The sequence below is a fragment of the Brachyistius frenatus genome, unplaced genomic scaffold, assembly GCF_029030835.1.
Source record: "Brachyistius frenatus isolate BFR_SWC_R1_liver_20210118 unplaced genomic scaffold, ASM2903083v1 Contig_309, whole genome shotgun sequence".
NCBI classification, from domain to species: domain Eukaryota; kingdom Metazoa; phylum Chordata; class Actinopteri; family Embiotocidae; genus Brachyistius; species Brachyistius frenatus.
Window position 1 is genome coordinate 187501 of NW_027210908.1, and position 14558 is coordinate 202058.

The 14558-nt window shown below is 40.5% G+C and overlaps 2 protein-coding genes across 3 annotated transcripts in view; one reads left to right on the forward strand and one right to left on the reverse strand.

The window, feature by feature from the left end:
- The window catches only part of spryd4 (SPRY domain containing 4), a 4641-nt gene extending 4305 nt beyond the window's left edge, over positions 1-336 (reverse strand). Inside the window, exon 1 of the mRNA XM_069722940.1 lies at positions 182-336. Within this exon, the coding sequence (XP_069579041.1) occupies positions 182-314 (133 nt within the window). The 5' untranslated portion in view covers positions 315-336. The remainder of the gene's footprint in view (positions 1-181) is intronic.
- A 6300-nt stretch (positions 337-6636) lies between these two features.
- Positions 6637-14558, forward strand: part of LOC138635452 (acid-sensing ion channel 1-like) — a 48603-nt gene continuing 40681 nt past the window's right edge. For both annotated transcript variants that reach the window (XM_069722922.1, XM_069722923.1), the window contains exons 1-2: positions 6637-7781; positions 12543-12738. In XM_069722922.1, the coding sequence (XP_069579023.1) occupies positions 7420-7781; positions 12543-12738 (558 nt within the window). In that variant the 5' untranslated portion in view covers positions 6637-7419. The remainder of the gene's footprint in view (positions 7782-12542; positions 12739-14558) is intronic.

The following is a 14558-nucleotide window of genomic DNA, read 5'->3' on the forward strand; positions in this document are numbered from 1 at the left end:
TGTTAATATGTCCCGTAACGGAAAGGACTGGTTATAAAGGGAAAAAGCCCACCACAATAACAAGCATTAGTCCAGACTCCGCTGATGGGACAGTGACCTCTGAGCAGCAACACCAAAAACGAAGCTAACATTACTTTAACAGTAAAAACAAAGCAAAACAAACAAAAAAAACTGAACTCACTATTCCCCGTCGATGTGGACAAGTAGCATCTCCTGGCTGGCAGGCTGACAGCCGGCCTGTGTCTGACTGACAGCGAGGAGACAGTGCGTCCTGCCAGGCGACAGATATGAGCTGCACCAGTGGGCATCGCCATGTTTTTCCACTTCTGCTGCTGCTGCTGCTCACATGTTTTTATTTCCTTCTGCTAATTAAATGTAGCTGCAGCGCGCTGTGACGCCCCCTGCAGGCCCGGAGAGGAACAGCGACACCTGCCCGACCAAAAAAAACAACACCCTTCAGCACTACGGACAGCAGCCTGCCCGCCTGCCTGCCTGCCCGCCCGCCTGCCTGCCACAACATGTGCAACAGCATAACTTCTCTGTAAGTGTACAAAATGGGCTGCGGGTTGCTCACTGATCATAAGGTTGGAAGTTCAATCCCCAGGTTATGCCGACGTGTCCTCGGGCAAGACGCTGAGCCTCAATTTGCTCCTGATAGCAGGTGTGTGAATGTGTTTGTGAGTGGGTGAATAGAAGGCAAACTGTAAAGCACTTTGAGACCGTCCAAGTGATAAAGCGCTATATATTTGCAGAACATTTACCATTCACACCCCATCCCCCCACCAATTTTTTTTTTTTTTTGAAGAAATGCAGATATCAGTGTCTGTTTGCAGTTGCATAATGTATGTTTGTCAGGAATTACATTTTTTTTAAAAACTCGAAATGACACAGAGAGTATAAGACTAATCAAAACCTAATGGGCTTAATTTTCAAATTCAAATGAGGTCGTTAAATATTTAAACTTCAAAGTCACATTTGGATTTAATATCAAAAAGCAGCTTTTGGTCTCGGCACTGAAATTAAAGCTGTTTGTTACTCTGCAGCAGCAGAGGACGTACTCTGATCATTTACTTGCATAAAAAAATACAGCACTTGAATAAAGTACTTTATTACTTACCACTACACTGCTGCAGATAGAGAGACATCATTAACAGAATATCACTCGGGCACACGTCTAAATCCATAAACAAGTGGGGAAGGTTTTGCTTGAGTTTCATAAATATATCAAAATTCAACCCACATTACTTATAGCTGTTTTTGTGGGATTTGAGATAAGAACTGCCCCTGGGCACAGTGGAGTATGTAGCAGGACTTTTAATGTCACAGATGAGGATTTTTCCTTCTCATGCTGACGCATTTAGGGTGGGTAATGCATCTTTCATGACAAATAATAAATATTTTGTGATATTAACAAAGCTTGATTCAGCCTTGTTGCACAGCCAGATCCATTTTTCACACCAGCATCCAGCTGGGGACTAAATGTCATTGTTTATTCATGGGTCCAATCTAAACATGGCACCATGTCATTATTTTTCTTTGTGGTGCTGCTGCTGATAACTCTGTTTTGGAGAGAAGCTGTTCAGTACCCTCACTGCCCCTTGTAGTTGTGGGGAAAATTTGGTGCAGTTATATTTTCCACACAAATGTCTTTCTCTCTTTTTCAGATTCAGGTTTTAGTTTGATTATTTTAGTCATTGGTTCTCTTTAACATTAACAGGGTTGTCTTTGGTTTTTGGACTGTCGGTCCAAAACCAACTTAAAATAACTTCTCTCGTCTGTGGAAAATGTGAGTTTGCAGATCCCCAGTTTACATTTTTAAGAGAAATTCTGCGTTATGATTTAGGTGGCAGTGAGTGTTTACCAGGCAAGGAGGCACATATAGAATAAGATGCTATCAAGTAGCATTATGGCAAGTACTGGAACCAGTGTTTTTGGAGCTTGACTCACACAGAAAGGACTAAAAGCCAGAATATCCTGGCCTCGACTGCTTCGATTTTGAGCTTTGTTTTTTGTAGTCTGTCTCTTTTGAGATTATGGAAGCACAATATTAAATTGTTATAGTATTAATTTAGTGTTTTGTACAGATTTCTTTGTGTTGTCTGTTTAAGTCCAAATCGCACTGACACTGATGTTGAGTTTGTTTACAGCTGTAATCTTTTATTTTTCTTCAGCTACAGTTTGATTAGTCCAGATTGTTTTAGCCTCTTGTCCTTCATAAAGAAAACGCTATGTTGCAAACAACTGCAAAAGGACCCTTTCTAAAAATAGCAGGGATTTTCTAGTCAGTGCAGGACAAAATGTCAGTATTGCCAACCACCACACTACAGCTGAAGCCCCTAATGGAATAACTCTCTCTCTCTCTCTCTCTCTCTCTCTCTCTCTCTCTCTCTCTCTCTCTCTCTCTCTCTATGAGGCTGTTGGCAGGGCTTCCTGCTTCCACCAATGTCAACGCTGTCCTTTTCTGTGGTTTGTTTGAGGAGACAAAAGAACTGCAGACGTCCTCTTTATTCACATTAAGGTAGAGGAGTAATAAGATCAGTCGGTGATAACCAGAGGGATAGAACAAAGGCAGCATTTAGCAGGGGGGATGGCCCAATGGGAGAATTTATTACTTTTTGATTTATCAATACGCAGCAGTTAATCTTGATGTTTCAGAGCCATGGTCAAGGCCATATATTCTTACATGCAGAAGTCTCTGTCAGATAAAGAATCTAGACAAACATATCGAACTAAACCACCTCTCTGCTCCTGCTCTCTCTCTGGTATGAGGGGACGGAGAAGCGGGACAAGAGGGTAACAAGGGAGGGAATAGCTTCCCTCCTCAAATCTCCTGCTGAATATGACCTTAAACCAGGAGTTGGGATTGTAGGTTTTAAAGAATGGGATTTCTTACTGCCAAAATGTCTGTTTTCTCCTTTGGGTCCCCTTTTTTGAAATCGTTCTCTTTGAATTTGACTTAAATTGCAGAGGGTTAATGAAGTTGTCTGTGATGTGATAGTTTGTTCTTTTTAAACCTTTAATAATTGACACTACTATACGTACCATCACCTCATATGCCAATTATAGAGATGATAATCATGAATAACGTCGCAGATTCAAATCACTTTGTTCAGTTCACTTCAAAGATTCACTGATTCGTTTGTGTTTTTTTCCCCTGAGCTTAGCAGCACCTTTACAGTTCAAAGGCACCTCAGTACATATAAGGAATGACTGTTCACACACTTCAGCGTTCAGCTCTGGCAGCTTTAAGAGAACCGGCCGGAGTAATCACATTATGATTGTGTCTGTTTAACAAGGAAGTAATGTGCTGTGAAAACCTGCTGGTAAATAGTTTTTTTTTTTACACATCCGGGCATTAAGGAGCAACATTATCTTTCATTTGGAGTTCCTGCTGAATGTAGGGCCAATATTTATTCCTTTTTATCTCTGTTTTTAATCTCTGCCAATATGGAAAAACCTTCAGAATATTCGCCAACTCTGTTTGTCTGATGTTTGGGGCTGAAAAATTTGTGTACAGTGGGATTGCTTTCTATTGAAATCAGCCCGCTTTGGCTGGAAACAACATCATTACTGGCCTCGTGTTTCAGCAACAAGTGCTCCAACCTTGTAATTTTGTCTTTTAAAGCCCTGTCTGTAGCATAGGTCGGTCACATCGTGTAGATTTGACAGCTCCTGCTTGTGATTAGTTTGCACCTGCATTTTTAGCAGATATCTGACCAGTTTATAATATATACAGCGTGATGGAATGACAGCTGGAAAAAAATAAGAGGCTTAAATTTCTTTTACAGCAGTCTGTCAACCCTTAGCTGCTATTTAGTGATGCTTATTAGATAGTTCTCCTTCATACAGATGATATGGTTGATACTGTATTTATTCATGAAAACTGGTCAGTGTGTGGGTTTTCATGCTTTTTAATGTCTTTAACAGTGTGATATTATAACAGAAATGGCGTGAACATAGCCACTCAAAACGAGTGTAAATATATGTCTTCATCCAAATTTACTTTTAGGCGGAGTTTAGTTATTATGTCAGAAGCTAAAGTAGAAATAATATGGCCAAATAATTTAGGTAATAATATATATTACATAGTTAGATTCAATGTTTTGTTAGGGAAATTTGTGTTGGTCTGAAACTAATTCAAAAAGAGGCAACTCAATGTGACTACGTTATTAACAATATTCAAGTGCACTTGAATATTTTCACCACCAAAAAGTCAAACTAATGCAACACAGCTAGTTAAGCTATCTACAAGCAAGTTAACTACCATTTTAACACTTAGGTGCAGTACCCAAGTGTTCTTCACAGCACCCAGCCTCACTATAAGTGTTGTTACCTATGTTTGATGTTTATTATTTTTATGGCAGACAGTGCATTTTTAAATTTTAAAAGAGTTTTTCACTTTGACTTTTCACAATTTAACATGGCCAGTAGCGACTGGAAGTTACAAAACACAACACCAGAAATTGGAGATAAAACCGCGGGCGTGACTGACAAACAATGAGCTCCAACTTAGACATGAGACGGAAGAGACTCATCACACTCACAAAGAGAGCCGTAGACTCAGGTGATAACTCTCCCATAGCGACATCCTTCAGTCTCACATTGTTGTTTTTAGGTTTCAATAATATATTATCTTCAAAATATGAATTATAGCCGTTTGAATGGGCAGCGAGGACCTTGAATATTTTAGAGACACTGCTTTGTTGGACGTTGTTATTTAGCACATTAGTTTAGCTTCACATTTCAAGTCCAGTCTGAGGGTGTATTTAATTAATCTCCATTGTCTTGAGAAAAAAAAAGAATTTGTTGAATGGTTCAATAATTTCAGCACTCTTATTTCTATTTGGTCTTCACAGCAGTTTACTGTCTTGTGTTTTCTTTTTGGTTGCTGTCTTTGCTAATTTCAACTGCCAATCAACTACCACTTAGCTCGTCATCTGGTCTACGAAGCCCCTGAAGGGTCACGGGGGAGACAGCTGCTCTGTCTGTCTGTGGGTGAAGCTGGGGTTATATTGGTTATTATTTGGACTTTAAGTGCTGCTGTGGTTCAGGCTGTAGTGTTATGGATATTTCTAGATGTTCCAATTGGCATTTGCGATGTTCCTATGACAGGATGTGTCTGTAATTATAAAAACCAAGGAATTAAATCAGCTTCTAATTCTTAGCTTTCAAATCAGCGTTTAAGGGGACAGGTTAAGGGAAATGACACAGTTTATGATAATCTAGTCCAGGTTTGACCTGTCTAAGTATAATAGTTTTAGATCCGGACCAGGACCAATGTGGTCTAGATGTGTAAAAAGCAGTGAACTGTCACTCAGGCAGACAGAGCAGCTGCAGCTCTGCTCACAACAAGAAGCTGAATACAGTCGGGGATCGGCCTTTTAACATGAAAGAGCACTAAATGCATTAACTTGTCACACCGTCTCTAATTCCCTTAGTATCTGAGTGTTATAGCTGACATGGAACAACACACTACTGCTCATGAGGACCAGAGCAGCTGAATGCAAACAGACATATGGCTCAGAGGGAACGGAGGAAGAAAAGTATCGCGTGGGAACGCAAAAGTAGTCCTGAAAATAATCCTCCCCAGTAACCCTTTAGGGGCTTCGTAGACCAGAGCAGCTGAATGCAAACAAACATATGGCTCAGAGAAAATAAAAGAGGAAAAGTATTGCAAGGGGACGCAAAACACACTGCGTGGTAACGCAAAAGTATTGCGAGGGCACGCAAAAGTAGCCGTCAAAAAATCCTCCCCCGTGACCCTTTAGGGGCTCCGTAGGTTAGGGTGACAAGGTGTCCCAGTCAATGTGGAACATCTTTATTCCTTGTCCCACATAGGGAGACGATGTCCCGCACTTTATTTAGCTCTAGACCTCTAGCTCTAGTACTCAACACAAAATCTGGTCATGCAGCTACAACAAACTGAATTGAATTTTTTTTTTTTACCTATATTAAGAACAGTCCCAATCTTCCTTAGTTTTATACTTATTGTTTATACATAACCTGGGAGTCTGGAATTTTGCATTCCTTTAGGCTTCAGGCTTCCAAGGCTTATTAACCTGTAACCTGCATTGTCTATTGTGGGTTTTTATGTTCCAAAATCAACATTTTGGACCACTTCTCAGCATGTATGTGTCCCACAGTGTCCCACAGCATCCAACACAAACTCATACTCTCTCACATTTGGTTTGTTGGGATCTTGTCACTTTATCTGTTGATAGTTTTAAAACTTTAAACTTTTCACAATTTGTCTCCTGAAGTTACCTCTTCTTGGTGATATTCTTTCTAAATTTTAGAACATTTTTTGCTTCGTGTCATCAAAATCTAGAGGAGCTTATCGCTTGCTAAAATCCCCACAAATCTCTCAAATATAAATTAGCTTTACTTGCATTAATGTTGACATTATCATTACCAAATAATTTGCATGTTCGGGGATGAAATAGATCACAGGATAACAAATACTCTAATGCCTCTCTCTGTCTCTCTCTGCATCTCTATCTCTCTCTGTGTGTTTGGACTCGGGCTGCGGTCTTGTGTAGTGAATACAAAAAACTACAGTAACTCAGGTGAGCAGCAGAGCGTCAGTGCGCGCTCCGCTCTCCTCTCTTCTCCTCTCCTCTCCTCTCCTCTCTCTCCTCTCCTCTCCTCTCCTCTCCTCTCCTCTCCTCCCGTCCGCCGCCGCCGCCGCCACTGCTGCTGGCAGACACAAACAGGAGCAGAGGAAACCTCACGACTCGCCACTGACCACAACACCCAGCCGACTGACTCCTTAACACAGTGTCAGGCTCCTGAGTGGACAGCATCTCCTGATCTGACCTGGAAATCTGCGGATTGAAGGGGGACCTGCGTGCGGCGGAACTGAAGAACTCCGTAAATGAGCTGAAGTGTCAAAAAGGATTTCTTTCTCTCTCTCTCTCTCTCTCTTTCCGGTTTCTTCTTGCTGGCGTGCAGGAATGATGTGTGCTTCACTGGACTTATAATCGACCAGCGAATTCACAGGCTGATGAAACTCTTTGTCAATCCATCTCTTTCTTTGGTTTACTGCACCCCAGTGAGAGACCTGCAAAACATCACAGTAGCGCAGTGGTAATGGACCTTCGCTTTGGCATCTTGATTATGCATGCCGCTTTTGCGTGCCAGCTTCTGTGAAATGCGTTACTTCCGCACACAATTCCCGCTCGTCTGACTTTTTTTTTTTTTTTTCGAAAGAGCGGCGATTGCTCAAAATGTTTTTCTACCAGTCCGCATGAGTGATGGCGAGCAAACCGCACCAGGTGAACGAGTGTTTATCTTTGTACCTGTCCGGATGGATAATGACAGTTTATGCCACAGGTGAATGAATTATTTGCACAGTTTCTCTTACAGCGAGTGTTTTGAAGCTGTTTTCGGCATTCAGATTGAGCGTGTTGCACAGTGACAATGGATCTCAAAGTAGAACCCGAAGAAATGGACTCGAATCAACCTCCACCCATAGAAGTTTTTGCGCACAGCTCAACCCTGCACGGAATCTCTCACATCTTCACGTACGAACGGTTCTGCATCAAACGCTGCCTATGGGTCGTCTTTTTCCTGGGCTCTCTGACCTTCTTGCTGTACGTTTGCGTGGATCGGATCCACTTCTACCTCGAGTACCCGCACGTCACCAAACTGGATGAGGTCACGACCCCGATCATGACGTTTCCCGCGGTCACTTTTTGCAACCTGAACGCGTTCAGGTTCAGCCGGGTGACGCGCAACGACCTATACCATGCAGGGGAGTTGCTGGCACTGCTCAACCAGAGGTAGCCATTTATATCTGATTTTAAAAAAATCAGGACCAGAATACAAAGTCCTGAGCTGTTACTGCTGCATGTGGCTCTTATTTTTTGTATACTTTATCTTTTTTATATTGTCCTTTATCATGTGAGCATCTCTTAATAGAAACTTTCCTCCCTTTCTCTTCACTGTGTCAACACTGTGAAACTACAACTACAACAAGTAAACTACAAGTACAAAATTCAGGTATTTACTTGTAGTTCTGTTTTATGCCTATACTTTTACTCTGCGATTCAGAGAGAAATGTTGCACTGTGGACTAGATGTAGCTAAAATTAGTGGTCACTTACAACACTTACAGCAATGTTCGTATAAAATACAGTTATAGATTCAACCATCTAATAAGTGAAATTGTTAAAATTAACAATAAAATGCTGCTTACACATTAATCCATCTTTAATTATTGACAGGCTAATAGTTTGAACTTTGATCATTTTAATAATGACCTGGCATGATAATACGTTCAGTGCTGGACTTGTAATGCAGTGTTTTACAGAGTGCCATTGAATACTTCATCCAACACTGGCAATTTGGTCTCCCATCCAATAAGCTCTAATAGTTTTTACCTTGATGAGTCAGTCATTGCTCAGAAGGCAGGCTTGAATTAACTGAGGCATTTTATTCTGAAAGCTTCAGCTGTCTCGTTGGTGCAGCTGAAGGAAACTGGGGATGGCAAAAGCATCTTCTGTACACAGGAGCAAAAGATGCAGAGAGTCTTCTTCCTTTTGATTACAAGTGAAATGGCAGATGCTCTGGGTATTTTTGTCATTTATACATTTGAATCCTTGCGTCTTTGAAACTTCAGCAAATCTGCAAAGAGACTCCACTCCTGCACATTAAATCCACCTTTAATCTGAGCTGTCCAGGATACTACTTTATAGATAGCATGCTAAAAGAATGGTTTTGAATAAATAAATGTACATACAGTAAAAAAGATCTTGCACAGGGCATTTCAAGAAGCAGAGGAGGAAAAACAAAGGTCTTAGAGAGAGAGAGAGAGAGAGGAGACTGCGACTAACCCTGTTTGCTTACTTTCCCTGTGGTGTTGTAATATTTTTTCAAATGTCAACCGAGGCAGCAAGAATTAAACAATTACGTTGTCATTCCCCGCAGTTAATGCTCGACAGTATTTAAAGAGTGTTGACCGCGTGTCGTCTGAGTGATCAAAAGCATAGAAGACTATAAGCTCAGCGCTCAGATGTGGTGAACTTCGGACATGCTGTCTGCAAAAGAGATCGAGGACAAGACTCAGCATGCAGAGCCAAAGTCCTCTGGTGGCTTTGCTGTTATGTGGGTATACAGCCAAAATCCATCCTAAATCTTTAATGAATATCCCAGATTGAACACTCAAATTTGACTTTTTTTTTTTCCTGTGATGCTGTCGTGGCTGATAATCAACACATGCCATCTGGATTTCTCCACATGAACACATTTCCTAATCTCACATCTCAAGCAGCAGTTCACGTAGATGAATTTTCAAAGTAGGACACCAAAGCAGAAAAGGGATAAATTTCCCACTAAGTTTCCTTCTCAATGTGCTCATCTCAACTCTTCCATTCTGAAGTGGGTTTAGTGCTCATTATCCTGCCTCCCTTGGCAAGGTAGAGAAGCGATGCAATGGCACACTTAGCGGTTACACCCCCGCCCCTCCCCATCCCCAGCTAGAAATGAAAGTGCTTGTGGCATGAAATCCATTTAAGGCTCTTCTCTGCCCACTTCCCATGTTTGGAGTCATTGGTCTGGGAAATGTCTTGTGGCTTGATATTTAAGCTGCACACATGCTGAAGTGTCAGCCTTCGACGATCCCGTCAGCTTGTGCTTATGGGATTTCATCTCATAAGTGCTGTCTTTGCAGGTTTGTCCTCTATACAAACAGTGGGGAGTCAATGCCTCTCCTCAATTAAGCTCTCTTTCAATCAAACAAAAACACTCCCCGCCTCGGTCCTAATGGGGTTTAGCCCAATCCTAATGTCACAAGAAATCCATAAACTGATTTTTAAACCACAATGAGGCCAGCTTTTATTGATTTAATGTTTAGAAGACTTCAGTTGGAGTGTTAGATTTCCCTCTACCGTCAAGAAAATGAAAATCAAAAAGGATTACTGCACCCAGTTCAAAGCTTTATAAGAAATTTAATAGCTTGATGTGTGTAATTACACCTCTCATATTACCAGTTCTGGTTGAAATAAAGTAGGCAGCAGAATCTAATTTTTATTCAAGTAGTGCATAAAAACACATGGGGTTTATGAATAGTATGTTTCACAAAACATCAATAAAAGAGCATATTAACATAACAGGACATTCATATGAGAAATTTCTAAAAGGGATTTCATTTGAAGCCGTGTTCGAGGAAAAAAAATGCCAAGCAATGTTCTCTGGTGAGTCCATTAAAATGGTGACATTTTTAATAATAGCACAGTGGGAGATCACAGCGAGGGTAGAGAGCGGCTGCATTTACAGCTATTCTGCTCTCTTTTATTAGAAGGCAGCATGGACAGATTTTTGTGAGCTCCATTAAATGAAAGGAAAATTTTCCAGTGCTACCAATAATGCTGCATGTGATGTGGGTTGTCTGGCTCCCTGCTCAGTTACTCTCCGGCCTTTTATCCTAAGTCTCGTTAAAAAACGACAAAACTAATATAATGTAACAGAATATCAAACTGTCAGGTCGCTCGTACTTAAGCAAGAAGATGTAACCATGCAAGAATTGTAGTTACTAGATCATTAGTGTTGGGCACAGTATATTGTAAAACATGAAGACATTCATTGTTCATTTCATTGAACAATATAATAAATGTTATATTGTAGGACATCACTGTAATGGAGTTTTTAATTTAAGTCTCGGGAGAGACAGTTGTAGTATGTCAATATTACAATATCCAAAATATGAACTTTTTGAGGACATGCTTTATATAATGACAAGTGTATGGACACTAACAAAGCCACTTGATACTTTTTTTTTATACATTATATTATACATTAAAAAGAATTTTAAAAAAATCCAATGACGCACAAACGCGACCAACGATTTCTGTCCACGTTGTCTCGGCTAAAATGCCCACAACGAGGATGCTAACATTCTGATGTTTAGTATTTGGTTAGCGAGCTGACATTTGCTATTCAGCATAAAGTGGCTATAATTTATATTTTAACAATAACAATGTCTCAAATGACAACGTAAAAGGGGTTTATTATAGTTAGGAATCAAAAGTGAAAGAGGACCTAAATATAATCAAATCAGCCCATAGCTGTACTCATCCAGTTCACTATCACTGCTGTCATAGCGTTAAAAATCCAGCGCACACCACCTGCTTAGCACCAAACAGCAGACAGACACAGTTAGTGACTAGCTGGTAGGTGCGGTCCAGACTAAGTATTTGAATATTCACACTTTTTTTTGTTTTTTTTGTTCTTCAGGCTTTGTGCTTCAGTGCATTCAATCTAACACAATGGATACCACATTAAACCCTTAGCTTTAATTTGAGTCGGCCCAAATTGCAAGGGTTCAGAAGTAATTGGACACTTGGCTGCTAAATGTGTCTTAGTCAGCTATGTGTTATTACTTCATGGACAATGAAGCTCACAAGAGGCACAGAGTCAATTGAAAGTTGGGAAAGCTTGATTGAGTTGGAGCAGTCTGTCAGCGTGAGAGGTGACCGTGCAAGTGAAGAAGATGATAATGAGGCTGAAAAAGGATAAATCTGGAGATCGAGACTTTTCAAAATTAACAACAGGGTTTATTCTAAAATAGCGGGTTTGCACAGGAAAACTAGAAAATAGCACAAAAAAACAACAACTGGTATTATAAGGAGTGCAAGCCTTGTGGATGACCAGAAGAAGAAAACCCTCCCTTAGCTTTGCACAGCAAGTGAAAAAGTGCTGCGCACATGTTTCCTTGTCAATGACAAAGAGAAGGCTTCTTGACTGAAACAAATATCCACCTCTGTCAAAGTGATGGAAAGAGGAAAATGTGGAGGAAAAAGGACTTGTGACCTGCAGCATAACAGCTCATCGGTCAAACATGGTGGTACTTCTGTTATGGTTTGAGCTACCAGCTGAACTGTTACACTGACGTTTAGTGATGATTTCACTCCTGCTAAAAATTCCGTTTCTTTTTACTATACCTCTGCCAGGCCTTTAATAATTTAGTCAGACTTACTTTTGAAGGGGTTATGCAGTTTAAAAATTCACATGAAAGTTTAACCGAACGTTGTCATGACCAAAAGAAATCAAGTCAACGTAAATGCGAGCACATCTTTCCAAAGTTTGAATCCATATAAGTGAGACTGGAATGGAAGTGTAGCCCAGAGCTGCTGCGTTGACGGTGGATGGACGGCTTGGTTTATGGGCCTGCACAGCTCCTGTCGGAACTTTATTATGTACTCTCCAATAAAGCTTCACACTCTGGTAGTGCTTCTCATTTGAGAGCCACAAAATGCCACAGAAAAACCATCTTGTACATTTTTATTGTCTGTGCTCTGTCCCTTTTGATTCATTCGGGGCTCCATTATTTTTAGCTCTGGTTGAGCGGAGCAAAAGTTCACTAAAATGCTACGATGCTGAAACTCACTTTTTACGAAGTCTACTTTATCAGAAGGCAGCGATTATTTACTGTTAAGATGAACCGTTCAATCAAGTTCTTCAATCCTTACCAAATTACATGTCATGAAATTTCCATTTGTAAAGGAAACGAACATTTTATGGACCTCTTTGTCTGTTTTATTGCAGGTATGAGATCAGGGACCTTCACCTTGTGGAGGAGAGCGTCCTGGAGAGCCTGAAGGTCAAAGCCGACTTCCACAACTTCAAGCCGCGACCCTTCAACATGCGGGAATTCTACGACCGCACCGGTCACGACATCAACGACATGCTGCTCTCCTGCCACTTCCACGGCTCCGAGTGCAGAGCGGAGGACTTCAAAGTGGTAAGTCATCTCTGAAGACGATTTGATCGGATGATAATTAAGGGATTATGCTCAAGCCACATTGTTAGTGTAATTACCAGTTTCCAACTTGTAAATAGCACTCATGTCTTCATCCGAGCTGTAATTGCAGCTAGAAAAGTAGAATTTTTCTGAAAGCGTCGACATATCTGACTTAAAAGTCCAGAAGTGCTGGCAAAAGCAAGCAAACACAGATGTCCCATGTCAACTGATCTGTTATTAAAGATAATTAAACTTGGAAGCTTAATAACTATAGTGCTGCATTTAACGAGCACAGAATTGTTGACCCTCACATGTCCAAGTCGATAGTAAACAGTCGCTCAGCGTTAAACTTTGTTCCAATTACACAAGGCATTCATGGTTTTTAGCAAACCATTTACTTTTGCTAAACGTGTGCACGTTTATGTGCACACATGCTGACCCAGGTGCTTTGCCATACTGAATAATCAGCAGTCCTGTACACTCCATCTGTCTCTGAAATCACTCCCTACTTACACTATTGCACACTACATTTACTGCCATCCATTTTATTTGAGCACTTCATGTGTGTGATGTCATCTCATACTATACAGTGCTCTCAAAAGTACTTTCCATAGCATATTCACCAACAATTCCACAATGTAACACTCTGTTTTATAGATGTAAGAGGGACCACTTGACAACTTTCAGTGAAGTGTCTGAAATCTGAATTTACTTCTCGCTATTGAGTAAACTATTGTAGTGTTTTCCCTAAGTTTGTAACGTACGTAGGTGCACCTATCTGGTGGTCATTTTGTTGGTCCTCCCCCTTGCTCAAATCACAGATGTGACTAAGTAATGGCCAGAGCACCTTGCAATGGTGTAAATATCAACAGTGCAACAATATTACTGGACTCATTACTGATTGCTCCATTTATGTACCACCTTCCCACCTTATGTCTAACACTTGTGGTTTTGAGTCATAGCCTTTATGTTTCTTTATTTTTCTTTATTGCAATGCTTTAAAACTGCTTATTATTATTTTTTATCCATTACTTAGGCCTATTCAATTTGGTAGCTTTATTCTCAAAAGTAACAAAGTAAGGAGGCATTCTGGGAAATGGTCATTTGTGATAACTTATGTTGACATTGTCAATTTTTCTGAACAGTTCAGCATTTTAGCTGGAAGCTCTTCATCAAATGGACAGTCTGGTCATTAGAGAAATTAGGTTGTGTTGGTTTAAGTCCAGGGCAGACTGTTAGAGTAGCACCTTAGATCAGCACCACTGCTGCAGACACTGTCCATGGTGCTGATCCAAGGCTGGTTTACAGGATGGAAGTTGAGTCACAGCAGTTGTCTGCCTTGCAAGACTTATCTGGAGTGGTTGTGTGTTTGTGTGTGGGGGACCCGGTCAAGGTGCCAATCACAATTATGTTAAGCTGCAGGCATCTTGGCTATTCAACTGCTGGGTAACCATTGAAACTAAAGTTATATTACAAACTATTATTATAAAAATTGCCCCAAATAAACCGTCAGTCACAATCAAACATATACACCATGTACAGAAGAGTTAGGGGAGGGGGGGCGCGCTATCATTGCAGAATAGTAAATTAAACCCTAAATCTCTTAATTTGTTGTAGATTGTTTATTGTGGATTTTGTTTTTCTTACAATGAAAATAGGAAAAGTGCAAGCTTTACACTGCAAAATATAGGTCACTTTTTATACTAACAGGGCCTTTGATTTGGTGCTAAGTGTTTGCACACTGCAGACAACACATGTTCTAAAATCATAAGATTATTTATTTATAACGGAATGGGTCAAAGAAGAACGAACACCACACT